We start from the raw sequence: 17,029 nt of genomic DNA, 5'->3' as shown, positions 1-17,029 counted from the left end.
GTTTGAGGGTGTAAGAAGACTGGCTTATGTCATTCACAATGCTTTATGGGACTGGGCTGTCACTGTTTAGCTCTTTTGCTGCAATTCCTGTTTCCTTGCTAGCATCACCTTGCGTGAATGGTGAACACTTCACCAGGAATTTAGCTATTCAACACATTTGCGTCATAAAGTTGAATGTATGGCCTCTAAATAAGCTTACATAAGCACAATCGCTTAATCTCTTCGAAGTCTTAAAATAAGTTAAGCTAAAAATAGGTTTCTCAGTGTAGAAAATGAACATTCAGAGGATAACTGTTGCACTCTAAACGCCTCGTAATGTCGAATTCTTACTTACTGTAGACTACTCTAATTTAAACCTTGAATTAACTTTCATAATAATTTTTCCTCTGATTATTGTATGTCAGTTATCAAAAAATAAATAAAATCAATATTGGAGTGCTTTGTTCTTTGTCTAATGTCCTGATGCAAGGCATTAAGTGTTCAAATGTGCAACAATTTACTTATACTAGACGATAATAACTACAGTAATGAATATACTAAAACTGCCCTTAATTCAACTTACTCCTCATGGCCTAAATGAAGATGCTTTATCTTTGAAATCATTGTCAATTACATCTGAATAAGATTTATGTACTTTGACCATTACAACTTCAAAACCAACCATTTCAGTCTTCTGAGAGCCACAATTAAATAAGACATATGCAGTCATCGTCTTTGTCACCAGAGTTCCTGGCCATATTTTTAATGACTCTACAATTAGCTTGTCCATCTGCTCTGTTTGTCCCTTAAGTGAATGCAAGATTTTTGATTTTTGTTTTTTTAATCAATTCATGGAGTAATTAGCCTGTTTGCTTGCCTGTAATTGTGACCATTAGTGTATTCTCTATAAAATGTATAGATTTCCATGACTGTGAGATCCAATAACCAAACAGGCTATGACAAACATCAAAAGTAATAGGTAGGTATGTTGATTATAGGTATAAAAGGTGAGAATTAAGTAATGTGAGCATTTTGCATTCCCCCAGTAATGCCAGAAAAGCATGACCAATCATACCTATGCAATTTTAATAACCGTCAATGTCGACCAGAAAAGTAGTCACATAGCCCATGGATCAAAGTTTTATCTGTCTTATGTAAATGACACACCATATGGAATGAGGCCTGAGTGGTTGAACCCATTGACAAGTGGCAGAGCTAACTGACTAGGCAAGGAGTCTGTGCAACCCTACCCATCAGTTATGCAAAGGGCCAAATAAAAGGTTTCATAACAGCAACAGTAAAATTAAAATAGCAGGAGTTGTGGCCTTAAACTGGCTCCTACATTTCAGAGGTAAATGGAAAATTCAGCAAGGGTCAGAAGAAAATTGCTTAGTATTATTTAAAAAAGTAGTTGATAGGATTGCTGTTACAGGAACAAAAAGGAATCCAGGAAAAGGTCATACTTGTTTAAATCACGTTGAACTTTTAAAATCATATCAGATCGATTTCTGGTTGAGCTACACCTTTAACTATCAAAGAACATTTGAATCTGCAATAGAACATTGGTTGTTGACTGGTTTAGCTTCAGGGCCCAGATATTACATTGAGCATCAAGTGGCAATCCAACAAATCACCACATTTTTTATCATTCAGATTTATGATTCAACAAAAATGGCCTTAAATTTCAACATGAAAAATATTATTATTACCTAGTGAACTGCAAAGGCCCAACAAAATGCAAAATTATTAACATGACATAAGATGAATAGGAAACATTGCAATTTTGTAAATGCATTAACAGCAGATAAAATTATTCACCATCATATGGAACAAACACTGGGCATATATAAATACAGTACATATTGTATTTATATTAGCCATACTACCGAGTGACAAATTAATTTGTGCCAAAACACAAGAGTTTGATAGGATGTGCTGTCTTGATAGGATGTCAACAACAAAAGATATGGGTCTGTGCAAAATGACTATATGGTTAGATGCATGTCATTATTTGTATAACATTGTTTATTCACTGCTGTCCTCGATCCTATCAGAACAGACTTGCGACAAATTTTTGGGTGGTGACCCACCATTTGAGAAATACTGCCATTAGAAATAATTTTACTTACATGTAGCGGAGATGAGGGTTCTGTGCAAATGCACGTGCCTGGATTATCCGTAAATTGCAGTTCATTATCGTCCTGAAAAAAGACAAAAAGGCCTATATGAAAATGCAAGCTTCATCAGAAAAATCTTAGTGAATGATAGGTGTCATTTGGCTCAAAACAAAAGGTAGCATCAATCCTGCAATGGTACATGCAAATGAATTTCCCAACAAAATTATTTCTGCCTTCACACAGAGCAGTTCAACTAGACATTTTGACTGAGGGCCCTATTGTTGGTCATTTGCACCTGGCATTGCTAGTCAGTCATTCAAAGATGAGAAAGCCAACTGTTCTTTAGAGCCTTGCAGGTTGATACACCATTTATGATGATAAACTGCAGAATCAATCTCAGTTCACCATCTTTCCCATCTCTTCAGAGAGCGTCATTAGAATAATGGTATCATCAGCGTCCCAATTTTCAGTGCTGAGCCGCCGCGGCAACTGGAATTAATTGTGCATCCTAAAGACTCTGCTCACAGCCGCCGTGGCATTAATTGGTAATGACTGCATCCTTTCATTACACAAATTTAATGCAAAAAGTGATTACACTCACAACCCCTTATCCAACGAACAGTAATCAGCACAGAATTTGTTTTATTATGATGACGGCTCTATTTTAAATTTCTCAGAATACAATTATCTGTCACTGAATAGAGAAGGAGATAAGGAGGATGTTGCCCATGTGTATACCATTTTTCCACTCAAACATTCGGCTCTCACTGTAAAAGCTTACAAACAAATGTAAGGGGCCTTTTTTCGAAACTCTCATTACAGTCCTTCATGCAACATACATGAACTTGTGGGGGTGGGATCACGAGTGAGGGCAAAAATGTATTGTAAGAGCCACTGCAATGGTGTTTCTCTGACTGCATTAGTGCAGGTTTTTGTTTCTTACATTTCAAAAGGAATGTTCAAGATAAACTTTTAGAAAGTCAAAAAATGTATATACTGTACAGTGATTAGAGCGTAATTAGAGCGTAATTAGCGCGTAATTAGCTTAATAGATTGAAGCTCTATGGTTAAAACAAATTGCAACTCAAGTTTGTTCAAAACCAATATATACATAATATCAGTGCCCCAGCTAGCAGCCTACCAATTATCTCAAGTGAGTTGAGATGTTCTATGACTGAACTACACTATTCCACACCAAACTACCACAGAGAGGGCTTGCATTCATGCTTTTGCTCATGTAACATTACTAGCAAGTCGTTTATGCTTAAAAAAGCAACAACACAAAAATAAAAAAAGAAGACGTGAAGAGCACAGATCAACACATGCAGAGACTAATGACCTTTAGTGGAACCTCAAAGGGTAATTTTGATGCTCAGTATTCAGAACATAAGCATGGGAAAGACCCAAAGAGTCAACCACCAGCAGAATAGGGGGCAATGTTAATGAGAAAGTGCTAATTTGAGGCTGGGGATATTCCACTTAGCTTCCTTTTTGAAGGATCAAGGGGAGTGGAGGGGCACACTCTGTCCTGAGGGTGTGAGGAATAAAGGATAGGGAGGAGAATGATGGGAGGGGTTTGACAGAGGTGAAGGAAAGCACATAATGGGAGTGATGAAACTCTGAGGGAGGTCTGGATCTGCAGCAGATGGCCACGTTCTCTCCACCAGACTTTTATTTAAATATTTTTATAAATTCATACTGTATATGTAAATACATATACTGTATGTATGTATATAAACATATACATTGTATGGATTTTACAGCCTAATACCAACTCATGCAAAGTAAATAGTTAAAAATGCAATAACTAATGTTAACACAACTTTTAATGTAAAAAAAAGTATTCATATATGTTGGAATTAACATTACTCAAGATAAATAAGTGCTTTAAAAGGACTGTTCATTGTTAGTACATGTCAACTAAAGTAAAGAAATGCAACCTTATTGTAAAATGTTACTGAATAAATATATTATCAATGTTTTTAGATCACTAGATTAATTTATATGGCCTTGCTTTATTCAACCCATTGTATTTATGACCACTAGTCCCATCACTTTAATTAGAAGCTTCATGCCATCTGGGTGTGCTCTATGGAACTTATTTACAGTAGCTCCATCTTTAATTTTTAACCTGAATGACAACAAGGTTGTGAGGGATAGATTTGCAGTCTCTTCAATGGGTTGTACTGTTGTTTAAAGGGTTCCGGATAGTTTCGCTGATGAACCATTGAACAATATATATTTGACTTTGGATAAAACTCTCTGCTAAATGAATAAATGTTAATGTAATGTAAATGTGATCTCTGAGCTTTGTACAGTTGATGCCATTAGAGAGATGCTAAGTCTATTCCTCACAGCATCATTTTCTTTTAGTCAAATATCTAATACAGCACTACTGTTAATAAGGTCTATAACCACCTTTACACCTGGCATTAGTATGTGTATCATATCCAAATAGCATGTGGATATTCTTAGGCTGGACTTAATTGCATTCTTATGCATCTCAGATAGAGATCCAATCACACTTATCCACGCAAAATGGAAAACGACACTGACATGTTACATCAGAGATAATTTTTCCATCATGTACCACGTATTAAAAACATATCATTCATAATGTTCAATAATGCTAGCAACCTCATTACATCAATTACATATGAACAATGAAAACGCATTTGCTTTTTTACATTGAATGAATGTGGTCAGAATATGTTCCTGACCACGGCAAAATATGGTTTTAGTGATGTGATTCCAATGCAATTCCAATGGGTGATTTTGATGGCTTTTAATGTGGTTATGTGCTATCCGATTGTGATGTGAGGCCTTCTGCAAGGAAGACTCGCGACTCCCATTGGGTGTGTGAACCGTAGAGCAGAAAGTGAGAGGCTTCCTCTGGACTTTTGAGTCCCGAGATTTCTTTTGGACTCTACATGGCATGGAGGATCTGGAAGCAGCAAGAGAGCCGAAGAGAAGAGAACAAGAGAGCTTTGTGAGAGCAGAAGAAGCAGAAAAGAGAACTACTACAGAGAAAAGTTTTTCCTTGTTAAGGAAGTTTTGAACTGAAATTGGCCACACCCCAAAGGATTCCTGAGCCAATCAGAAGTGACTTTTCAGAGTTGATTTACAATACTTTGTTTGGAGGATTCTTTGGATTTCCCACTCCAAATTAGTGCAAGTTTAATCATTAACTTTTATATCTTGAAAACGGTGCAAGAGACATGATATTCATTGTCATCAACATTCTCTACGTAAACAAGCAAGCATTTACATACTAAATATGATATTCTTTCATGAATCTTGTACATGTAATTAACAAAACACGAAAATCCCTGATTACAAATCATTACACATATTTTAAAGGTACATCGGGCTCTAATCATTAATTTGTCAGTTATAACAGTGATCACAGGTCAAAGAGTCATTTTCAGAATGATCTAGCAAGGCTAGGTATTGTGTAGATTGTGGGTTTAAATACAGTCTGTACATTTTCATCCAGAATAAAGAGTCAGGTGGAGGAGGTGTCCTGGCGGAGAAACAGATGTCACTGTATTAGATCCATGTTGATTTTGTGCCTTGGGACTGTCTTCACGAGTCTCCTTTTCCTGATATGGCCGAAGATTCATGCATTTAAGGTCACAAGGTGTTACTTGGCCATTTGTTCTTACCGAGGGTTTAAGTTTGTGGAACAAAGAAGATCTTCTTTATTGGTCAGCTCTGTCATTACAAACCCTAGTTTGAGATTAAGCAGGCATGGGAGAGACGGTCTCCTTCAGCAATTTAGGTGCAATGTATTTGTTTTTATAACTCTCAAATGGCTCGGTGGGGGATATCTCTGATCTGTGGAATGTGTTGTTGTGTTCATTTAATGGTTTTGTTGGTGGATAATGCTACACCAATCTACTGTATATTATTTACAAGAGATTTACCAATGCTCTGTTTAATTTAGATTTAATTTTTTTATACTCATGCATATTGTATATTTAAATTAGCATCTTGACCTTTCCAATATGGCAGATGTTCTGATGTAGTGTGGTAATTAGCATCAGCAGCTCATGAGGCATCTGGTATGAGCAAGGTTTACAATCGCTTGTGCATTCTACTAATGAACATTAGACGAGTAAGGGTCGAGTTTTGGAATACTCACAGTCTCTGGAGTCCTGTGTACAGTTCCATGTCAACATCCTTAAGAATCTGCAGTCCTGTCCAATTCTCGATGTGTCTACAAAAGAAACAAAGAAACATTAAAAATGACACCATTACCACCCATTTATTCAACCTTATATGTGTTTTTCTGCTTGCATAGCCCAATGTTGGCTGGTGCAGTGACCCAATGGAAGGTCCCAGGGAGTTTTAAAAATGTATCATAGTTCAGCAAGTACTTGTGAAATATTGCTCTCAAAGGCATTTCTGTGTTGGTGAGGCAGATGGCCTAAGGGCGTGACTACTTGAACACCACAGTGCGAAATAGTTAGCAAAACAATTTGCTTTCCCCTGGACTGTAAGGTCAAACACAGAACATGTGGGAAACACAAAGATAATTACTATGTATACCATGTAGCAGGGATCTACCATCCATATAAGCATGGTAAGCAGTGCTTACCTAACAGAAGGGTGAAAAGAAAAATGACACTATGAAATATTTAAATATAATTGTTAATATAAACTACAAATTTAATTCAAATTCATCATCTTTCATCTCAGTTGAGCAGCACAGACAGTTTTTCATGTATTCGCTTTGGTGCCAACCTTTAGGTACAAGCACTTTATGTTATGCTTTCTCTGATTCAAATAATTGTTTACAGCCCTTTCGTTCAACAATGTACATTCAAACTGAATCACACCTGTTAATACAAATGGCCAAGGTAAGCATGCTTACCAAATGAGTAAGCCAATCATAATGCTCCTTCTTTCAGTCACATTATCTGATAGGCTAGATTTTAGTTTTGTGTCAACATGTTCAATTCACGTAACTAATGCGCTATTGAGCACTAAAATGGATAAAGTGTAAGCATCGACATCCTACATGGATTTGGCAAAGTTAATTTCAATTATGAATTGAGAAAGAGAGGCTATTAAAACTTCAACAAGGGGGCGACTTTTACAACAAAGTGACAAAAATGTTCATTCGCAAGGAGAGATGCATGGATTTTGTGTTCAAGAAAAGGTAAGTTAATGTATTTAATGTAGTGTTATTGACACTAGGTCATAGAAACTTGGTCATTGTGTCTGGTTAGTCTGAGGCTATGAAGTGGTGATCTGGCAATCATGTCCTTCTTGAGTTATGTCTGTTTTACATTTACATATATTCATTTGGCAAATGCTTTTATCCAAAGTGACTTACAAGAGGAAAACATAAGCGTATCATCTTATGGAGACAGTGGTATGAAAAGTGCTATATAAAAGAGTTTCACTAGCATCAGAATAGTATTCAAAAAAAGATTAAAGTTCAATAAGATTTTATTTTTTTTAGTGACTGGTTAAGTTTTATAGTTCTAACGTTAGGGCGCAGTGTCTGCTTAAAAATATATATTAAGGAATATAGACTGCAGTGTATACATTACATTTGCATTGTGCATTTAGGTTAAGATTGTTGTCTTTGGTGGTCAGATTAGTTCATTGCTGCTGTCCATTCCATTGGTTCTGAACTGTGGGAAGAGTGACATGTGAGGCCTATGATGTTGAAACTAGTAAATAGAAATATTTTCTTTTTTGGTGTTGTTGTTGTGTTAAAACAAGCTCTTCTGGCACTATGGCTCACTATGATTTAATGGACATAAACATGCTAAGCTCAATATATGACAATATTTCATTTGTGTGATATGAGCAATATTACTGTATTAAAATAATTTGGTCATGAAGTTCACCACTGTAACATAATTGTTTCCATTGACTGGTGAGTTCTTGTGCAATAATTTACGTCAATAACATTTCCGTGACATTACACTCAATTTATAATGCATTTTGGGCACAGTGTTTAATAATGTGTATTAAAATATTTGATACAAGCCCAGTCTCAAAGCCTACGGCATGTACCTGCAATGTAGACAAGGCAGTTACTAGCTATAAACAGTATAAGGGGCTACTTAGAGCACCTGAGCCACCAGGGTTGTTTTATATATATATATATATATATATATACTGTGTATACATACTGTGTATACATATACTAAAAGCTGCGAATAAGACTCAGGCATCCATTATGACTCAGTTAGACAGGTATAGGGGCCCCTTGTGGCCCGAGAGAGAAGGGAAAATGTAATGATCCGGAGACAGAGGGGCTTTGGCTTGCAAGGTTCCTCCAAGTAGGATTTTGCTAAGGGACCCCATTTGCTCAGAAACGGCCCTGCTTGTAGAACAACCAGACAGGTAAGTAAACATATATCTAGTGTCATTGTAACATCACTATCAGTGTCACAATCTACTTGAAAACACAATTACATTTAAATGTGTTTATTGTCAGGGCATGCAGCTCTGCTTTTATTTCCTATTCTAAAACAAACACAATCTGGACAGGAGTGAAAGATGTTCCAATCTGGAGAAATCACAGACATACCACTGACAGGACAGCATCACACACCAAAGCAAATAAGATCACGTGCCTCAAGATCACACAAGAAGATCACACACACAATCACACACACTTACTCCCTGATGACACCACAAGCCCCCGAAACAACAGTCTACAACAGTACATCAGATAGATTTCGTTTTTGTTTACAGCAGGGGAGAGGGTGACACTTGACAAATGAGCCATACAGATAATGTAATACAACAGAAGCCCTGGTACTTTACTGTCCATTGGTTTTAGACAGCATCCTCAGGTCACTAATTTCCCCAAAGAGCTTTGATTCTGGGCTTACAACAGCTCACTACTGAACCAATGTCCCCATATGTTGGACCCTCTTTCATTACACAACTGTATATAGCAATACAGCATTTAGCTGTTCTTCTGACATGGACAGCAGGTTAATTAAAGTAATGAGGTTGATTTAGTCATATTAAATTATGTTTTTCATTTTTAAAAAGCAGTTTTTACCCAACAAATCTTTTTCCCCATATGCAGTTTATACGGGTGGGTATATATATATATATATATATATATATAGATAGATAGATAGATAGATAGATAAATCACAACATTAAAATCACCTGCCATGTAGGTACTCTGTACAAATGTGGTGAGAAGAACATCATCTCAGAATGCAATTCTGAGATACGGGTTGGACCTACACAATATTAGGCATGTGGTTTCAATGTTGTGGCTGATCGGTATGTATGTATGTATGTATATGCCATATACAAACATTTTCTGAAGCAACTACTTAATTCCGTTTAACTTCTATAACACGTTTGTTTCACGAGGTTGGGCTCGAAACTCTTTCTTCCCAGTCCAAAGTCCAACACTCTATCAGGTGAGCTACAATTAAACTACTTTCTCTTTTTAATTTCTCTTTAAAGTTAATATGCAGAGAACACTATACATGTAAGTTATCCATTAACATTGGTAGGTTGATTTCCCCAAAAAGTGTAAAAAATGTGGCTGTTTCACTCTCAAAATTTCTATTTATCATTGTTTTTGGTTAAATAAATGTTGTCAAATGTTGTTTATTGTTCCAAACATATATTGTTAGCCATAAAATTAACAACACAAATTAGCAATATTGTTATCAATATTAATAAAACTACTAATATACACCTTAGCCAAATACATTTAAACTTTTTCACAATTCTTGACATTTAATTGTAGAAAACATTCCCTGTCTTAGGTCAGTTAGGATCACTATTTTAAGAATGTGAAATGTCAGAATACTAGTAGAGATAATTATTTATTTCAGCTTTTATTTCTTTCATCACATTACCAGTGGGTCAGAAGTTTAAATACATTTTGCTAGTATTTGGTAGAATTGCCTTTAAATTGTTTAACTTGCGTCAAATACTTTGGGTAGCCTTCCACAAGCTTCTCACACTAAGTTGCTGGAATTTTGGCCCGATCCTCCAGACAGAACTGGTGTAACTGAGTCAGGTGTGTAGGCCTCCTTGCTCGCACATGCTTTTCAGTTCTGCCCACAAATGTTCAATCGGAGGGAGGTAAGGGCCTTGTGATGGCCACTCCAATACCTTGATTTTATTGTCCATAAGCAATATTGCCACAAATTTGGAGGTATGCTTTGGGGTTATTGTCCATTTGGAAAACCCATTTGTGACCGAGCTTTAACTTCCTGGCTGTTGTCTTGAGATGTTGCTTCAATATATCCTCATAATTTTCCTTCCTCATGATGCCGTCTATTTTGGTAAGTGTACCAGTCCCTCCTGCAGCAAAGAACCCCCACAACATTATGCTGCCACCACCATGCTTCACAGTTGGGATGTGTTCTTTGGCTTGCAAGCCTCATCCTTTATCCTCCAAACATACCAATGGTCATTATGGCCAAACAGTTAATTTGTTTTAATTAGACCAGAGAACATTCCACCTTTTGATTTTCCCATGATGTCAAGCAAAGAGGCACTGAGTTTGAAGGTAGGCCTAAAAAATATCCACAGGTACACCTCCAATTCATTACACCTCCTATCAGAAGCTAATTGGCTTATTGTCTAAAGGCTTGACATCAATTTCTGGAATTTTTCAAGCTGCTTAAAGGCACAGTTAACTTAGTGTATGTAAACTTCTGACCCACTGGAATTGTGATTTTTGTGAGTCAATTTTTTTCTGGAAAAATTACTCATGTTATACAAAAAGTAGATGTCCTAAATGACTTGCCAAAACTATAGTTTGCTAATATCAAGTCTTTGGAGTGATCAAAAATGTGTTTTAATGACTTCAACCTAATTGTATGTACACTTCTGACTTTAAATGTAGGTTAATGATTGTTACGGTATTATGTGACCCCAAGATTTCCTTTGGTGTTCTTTGTAGTTTCTTTTGTATTGTTGCTGCCGCTGTCCGTTTTTACTTTTTTTTTTGCAGGTGACATGCTGACTGGTTCGTCTCTGCTGTCAATCATCTGAGAAGAGGGTTTTGACGTGCTGACGTCTGAAAGCGAGATCCATTCATATGGCTACCGGAAATCCGGGAACTATAAAAGGACACGAACGCACCTGAGGGGTGGGCTTTTGTTTGTGAACTTCAACTTGTGCGTTTGGTATTTTTCTGTTATGCTTGATTTGGTTTTGCTTGATTTCAATTTTGGTTGATAATTAATTAAGCTCTGTTAATGCTTAATTTGTCATGTGAGAACACGTTATTTTGCCGTCCCATTTTTCCTTATTTAAATATTTGAGAGTGGCAATGCTGTGTTTTGAGATGGATAAAGGAAAGAGGGACAGGTAAGATGTCACGTGACGTACATCGCACACATGTAGGTTTATCTTTTGTTTAAACACACCAGATTTAGGGGGCATGTGCCATTCATTGTAATTTTTGTTTTGATACGTAAGGTAAAAAGTATAGATTCTTTTTGTTTTGTTCATTTCTTTGAGTTGGCACTGTCCAATTATTCCCTTTTTCCTTCCCAGGTCTGGGATATAATGATAATTTGCTGGTTTGTTTATGATTTCTTTTATTGATTGTAAATAACAACTAATTGTTTCAATTGTTTTTTTTATATATATCTATATCTATCTATCTATCTATATATATATATATATATATATATATATATATATATATATATATGTGTATGTTTATATATATAGATATATCTTTTGGCCAGTTGTTGCACACAATAAATGTGTTCAAACGTACTGCTGCTTACGGGTTTCACTTACTTTCCCAGTGTTCTACTAGCAAATATTGTTGACGGGTGACATAATGTTCCCTTCTAACTTCCTAGACATTTAAAAACAGTGAAGGGACGTAACAATGATACAAAGAACAATTATTCCCAATATTCCCAATATTGTCCCCACCTCACAGGTTTACTGCTAAATGACGTTATATCTGACAGTTGAGTGATTTACAAACACTTTGTGTTTCTATCAGATGCAAAAAACAAAAATACAGCTGTGTCAGAATAGGTATATTATGCGTGCCGATATAGTGGAGAAACCATTTTTGTGGAGATGCTCAACCGAAGCACTGTGAATCATTCCAATATTTTTTAAAGCTTGCAATGAAAAGCCTCTCTCAGTCTGTGTGCAAGTTCATGGCTGTTTTCCACATAATCTCCTCTCTACACTCCATTGTTTCCACTCCATGCCTGTACATGATTTTGACTTTGTTTAAATGATCTACAGCCCAAGTACATGGAGCTTAATGGAGGAACATTTAATAAAAACAGATCATCTCATGGGTTCTCTCTGAGCATTGATTGACACCCTACTTTTGTTTTCTGAGCCAGGCATTATGGAAAGAGCCCCAAAACAGACGAAAATAGCAGTAGAAGCAGTGATCCAAAATTTTCCTTTTATCTCACAGGTTCATTATATGGGCAAAGAATGTTGAAGAAGACCATAATTACTTCAGCTAATGAAACCATTTTAAATACTCTTAGACTATTAAATCAATAATATAGCATTGGTTCTCAATTTTTCTATTCTGTTCCGAATGCAATTTACCATTTAATTGTGCATAGTTAAGATAGCAACATTAAAAAAGCATTTCAACTTTCAAAAGGAGAAACACTTCCCTTAATAGTATATTCATATACTATATTTTGTTGTTGTTGAGGATGCACATTGAAGATCAACTGTGTTTCCGATTTTCTCTTCGGAGCCGAGCAGTCGATGATTCAGTGAGCTGAATTTCCCATGGCTTCCATTTCGCCTTGAATGGTGCACTGCAGAGATCACCCCTGGACGCTTCGGCAGATCTACTAAGAGTATATTCTAAAAGAGCGGCACACATCGGAACGTCTTTTTAAAGATGCATCTTTTTAAAGATGCCTTTCCGGTTGTGTGTTATTCCTGGATGCGGTCGATATCTCTCGCCTTCAGACGGCCATGATTGCTTTCTTTTGTGCCTGGGCGCTGCCCACGTCGAAACATCTTTTGTGGATGCATCATGTCCTCGCAATGGCAAAGTTGCGATTGCGGCTCGTTTTGTAAGAAAGCAAGCCACCCCAGCTTCTCCCTGCCTCGGCCCTTGTACCGAGAGTATGAGGCCAGTGCGGCTATCTAAGCCCTGTACTGGGAAAGGTGCTCCGCCTGTGCTAGTTCCTCGTAGGTAACCCCTTTTGACGCATATCTCCGCTCAAACGTTTCCCTGTTGGTAAACCACGTCTTCCTTGGGCAGACCAATTGGGTAGGACATACCATGGGACTTCTCCACATGACATACTTCCAACTAGACTCGGCAAGACCATGGGATGGATCTCCACTCTAAATACCCCCCAACTCTCTCGCTGGGCGGAGTGTGGTCTCTGCTGTGACTTCACCTTGGGAGTGACACCGGATGGCTGGGCTAGCTTGTCCCTATCCTTTAGGCAGTCGACTTGTCCCCAAAGGGGACACTCCATCAGGGCATCATGGGAGGTTATGTGCCGGCCCGGTGCACTGGCTACCCGGCACACAGTAGTCTGCCCGTCTCGCACCGCCGATCAACGTAACACGGTTCAGCTAGTTGTGCCTTTTTGTAGGGGACCCCTAGTGTCACTACATCGACACAACGTCGAGCGAGTGACAGATAGGGATCGTCCTGGTTACTTCCATAACCTCCGTTCCCTGATGTGCCTCTCCTGCACAACGCTGAACTACCCGCTGAAATCGCCAGGACCTCCTCAGCACAAAACATGAACATCGACTTTTCTAGGTATAATCGAGGCCTTTGAACGGCCTGGTCCAAACTCCAGAAACGAGCAATCAGTTGACAGCGCTTGTATGTCACCCACTCTTTAAAATGAGGCAAATGCCAACAGTAGTGTTGTCTTTAATGAATTCACACGCAACACAAACTGGTCTGAACAGGGGACTTGTGAGTGTTTTCAGCACTAAATCTTAGTCCCATGTCGACAACATAGCAGGGCGAGGGGGGTTAAGCTGCCTCGCTCCTCTAAGGAATTTTATGATCAGATTGTTTCTGCCTATAGAAGAACCTGCCTCTAGGGTATGAAATGACAAGATTATCGCTACATAAACCTTAAGCGTTGATGAGGTAAGACCAGAATCGAATCGCTCTTGAAGGAACATAAGGATCTCAGCTATGGATCAGTTTACTGGGTCTGCACTACACGAAGGGCACCAGTTTGCAAACACCTGCCATTTTAATGCATAGAGACATCTTGTAGGATGGTGCTCTAGCATATAAAATGGTGTTTATGACTGACTGAGCCAATTACAGCTAGTTTGATGTGCTCCATTCAGGGGCCACAAGTGCAGGTTCCACAGTTCTGGCTGGCAATGCCAAATCATGCGAGTCCTTCCTCAGTGGTATTTCCCACGGAGGGCCGTCTAATAACTCTATCATCTTTGGAAACCAGGACTGGTTTGGTAATATCTACTTCTCGGACTTTGCTTATGACAGAGTGAGAAGGCGTATCGGACGAAATGCATATTTGCGTTTCGCCGGCCACTTGTGTGCCAGTGCATCCACCTAAAGTGGGACTTGGGTCATTGAGTACCATTGGGAACAGTGGGTGTTCTCCGCAGAGGCGAATAGGTCGACTTCCACTCTGTGGAATACTTCCCAAATCATCTGAACTGTCTGAGGCTGAAGCGCCACTCCCCCGGCAGGGCTCCCTGGCGTAACAACAGGTCCACACTGTTCACTAATTCAGGCAGCCCGGAACATATGTTGCCTGTAGGGAGAGAAGATGACGCCTGCTTCATTAGAGGAGGCATTGTGTTATGCACATCAATTGTGGTGATCGGGTTCTGCCATGGCGATTTATGTACATGTCCAAATGAATCAAAATGTGATAATTCACCATGTTGGAATTGAAAGCTTCCAAGGCTATAAAGACAGCCAGTAGTTCTAGGTGGTTGATGTGCCATGCTCACTTCACACCTGTCCAGGTGCTGACAGCAAGCTGTCCATAGCACACCACGCCACAACTGTGTTGGACGCATCCGTGGACACCACTTTTCATCTGCATACTTGAAACAGCATAATACCTTGCTAATAGAAGGCTGGAGCTGTCCAAGGTGCTAAAGCAGCCAGACAGTGGTGTCAGGCTTGCTGCGGTACATATTGTTTGAGCCAATACTGGAGAGGTCTCATGTGTAACATATCTAAATTCATGATGGCCGATGCTGCCGCCATAACACCCAGTATTTTCTGAGAAGACGTAAGAGGATGTTTTCCCCAGTTTGAAGTGAGACAGACACTGAATAATGGCCTGTACATGCTCCCTAGTGAGGTGCACTTGCATGCTCATGGAGTTGAGCTGAACTCCTAAAAAGGAGATTTGTTTGCTGGAGCAAAAACATTTGTTTGCTGTGTCTTCATAACTTTAACCCCTAACCAAAACCCCATCCCTAAACCTAACCATAGAGTGTAAAACTTTAGCCTAGTCAGAGCATAAAAATAACCATGATATTAATTGTTAAATGCCCTGATATGTTATGTGGAATATAGTGACACATCCAGGTTGAGAACCCGTACAAATGAAGATCATCAGCAATCGCATGTAAAAAAACAAAATTATTATTAAAATAGTCTTTTTACCTTTTCTATAGCAACAACGTCAGTCAAAATCAATATAAACTCATCAATAAACATGATAAAATATCCCAAACAAAGTTCTCCCTACAAGTCATTATACAGTACACATAATGCTCAGCACTGATCAATAATGTTTTTTTTTTTACATATTGGAATGTTTTACAACACAACATAACTAATTTCTGGAAAACACAGTTTTGATTTTGTATCTTAAAGGAGTATTGCAGGTTCAATACAAGTTAAGCCGACAGCAATTGTGGAATAATGTTGATTACCACAAAAAAATAAATAAAATATTGACGACCCTTTCTTTAAAAAACGAAAATCTGTGTTACAGTGAGGCACATACAATGAAAGTGATGTCAGGGTCTGTTTGAGGAAGGTGAGGACTCAAATGCAGTAATAATGCAATAGGACTTTATCGATAAAGAAATAAACGAAAGCAAACATAAACCAGCCCGAAGGAGAAACTCCTAAGTCCACGGCAGCGCAGAGCAAACCGGCTGGGCTGGAAACACAGGGCTGGAACAGACAAGACAGAACATAACAGGAACCGACTTGGCAGACACCTAATTGGGTAAAACAATTTAATAAAAAAAATGAACTAGCACATGACTGAAAACAAAGGGAGGTTAAATAGGGAAGAAAATGAATAGGGTAATGAGGGAGAGCATGTGGAACAGATAACAAGATAACTAGGTAAAGGGGGGATCACTAAAGACTGAACTGACAGTGCACATGGCAATTAGGAAACACAATAAAGCCATGTGCACTCATAACACTAGTGTCAGCACCCAACTAAAAACAAGACTAACCAAAGTGGCAGGATCCTGACACTAGATACACAATACAAAACAGCACAAAACACAGATCAAACACAAAACACAGGTGCCAGGTACCGACACTGAAGAAAATACTTAACTAGAGTGTCAGGAACCTGACAAGTGAATGGGGCCAAATTATGAACATTAAAATACTCGCTGTTTCAAAAGTATTGCCAAGATATAAACAATACGTGTTGACGTGATTTTAGTGTAATAAAATCACTTAGTAATTGTTTCTATGTAAAGCTTTATCCAATTTTACAACTTCACTGCCATGATGATGTAATGTCAACAAACTCTTAAACCCTAAAATGACTGTAAAAATGACAATTTAAATAACTTTACAGCTCAAATAATAAGAATTTGAGTTCATCTAAACAGAAGGAGTAAAAGCAGTGTAAGACACACTGGTGTGTGCTCTAGAGATGCAAGTCAGTCACTCACTAGATGATTATCTGATATATTTACTATGCCTATGAAATTCATGGTAACATTATTGCATTTCAGTGTTT

At 38.1% G+C, this 17,029-nt stretch overlaps 1 protein-coding gene across 2 annotated transcripts in view; it reads right to left on the bottom strand.

Annotated features, from left to right (window-relative positions):
• Nucleotides 1–17,029, bottom strand: part of LOC127646162 (NT-3 growth factor receptor-like) — a 207,528-nt gene that overhangs the window by 169,457 nt on the left and 21,042 nt on the right. For both annotated transcript variants that reach the window (XM_052129637.1, XM_052129644.1), the window contains exons 2-3: nt 6,241–6,315; nt 2,109–2,180 (exon numbers count right to left, since the gene is read on the bottom strand). In XM_052129637.1, coding sequence (XP_051985597.1) covers nt 2,109–2,180; nt 6,241–6,315 — 147 coding nt within the window. The remainder of the gene's footprint in view (nt 1–2,108; nt 2,181–6,240; nt 6,316–17,029) is intronic.

The sequence above is a fragment of the Xyrauchen texanus genome, chromosome 1, assembly GCF_025860055.1.
Source record: "Xyrauchen texanus isolate HMW12.3.18 chromosome 1, RBS_HiC_50CHRs, whole genome shotgun sequence".
Classification (NCBI taxonomy): domain Eukaryota; kingdom Metazoa; phylum Chordata; class Actinopteri; order Cypriniformes; family Catostomidae; genus Xyrauchen; species Xyrauchen texanus.
This window is presented reverse-complemented; position numbering and strand designations above follow the sequence as displayed.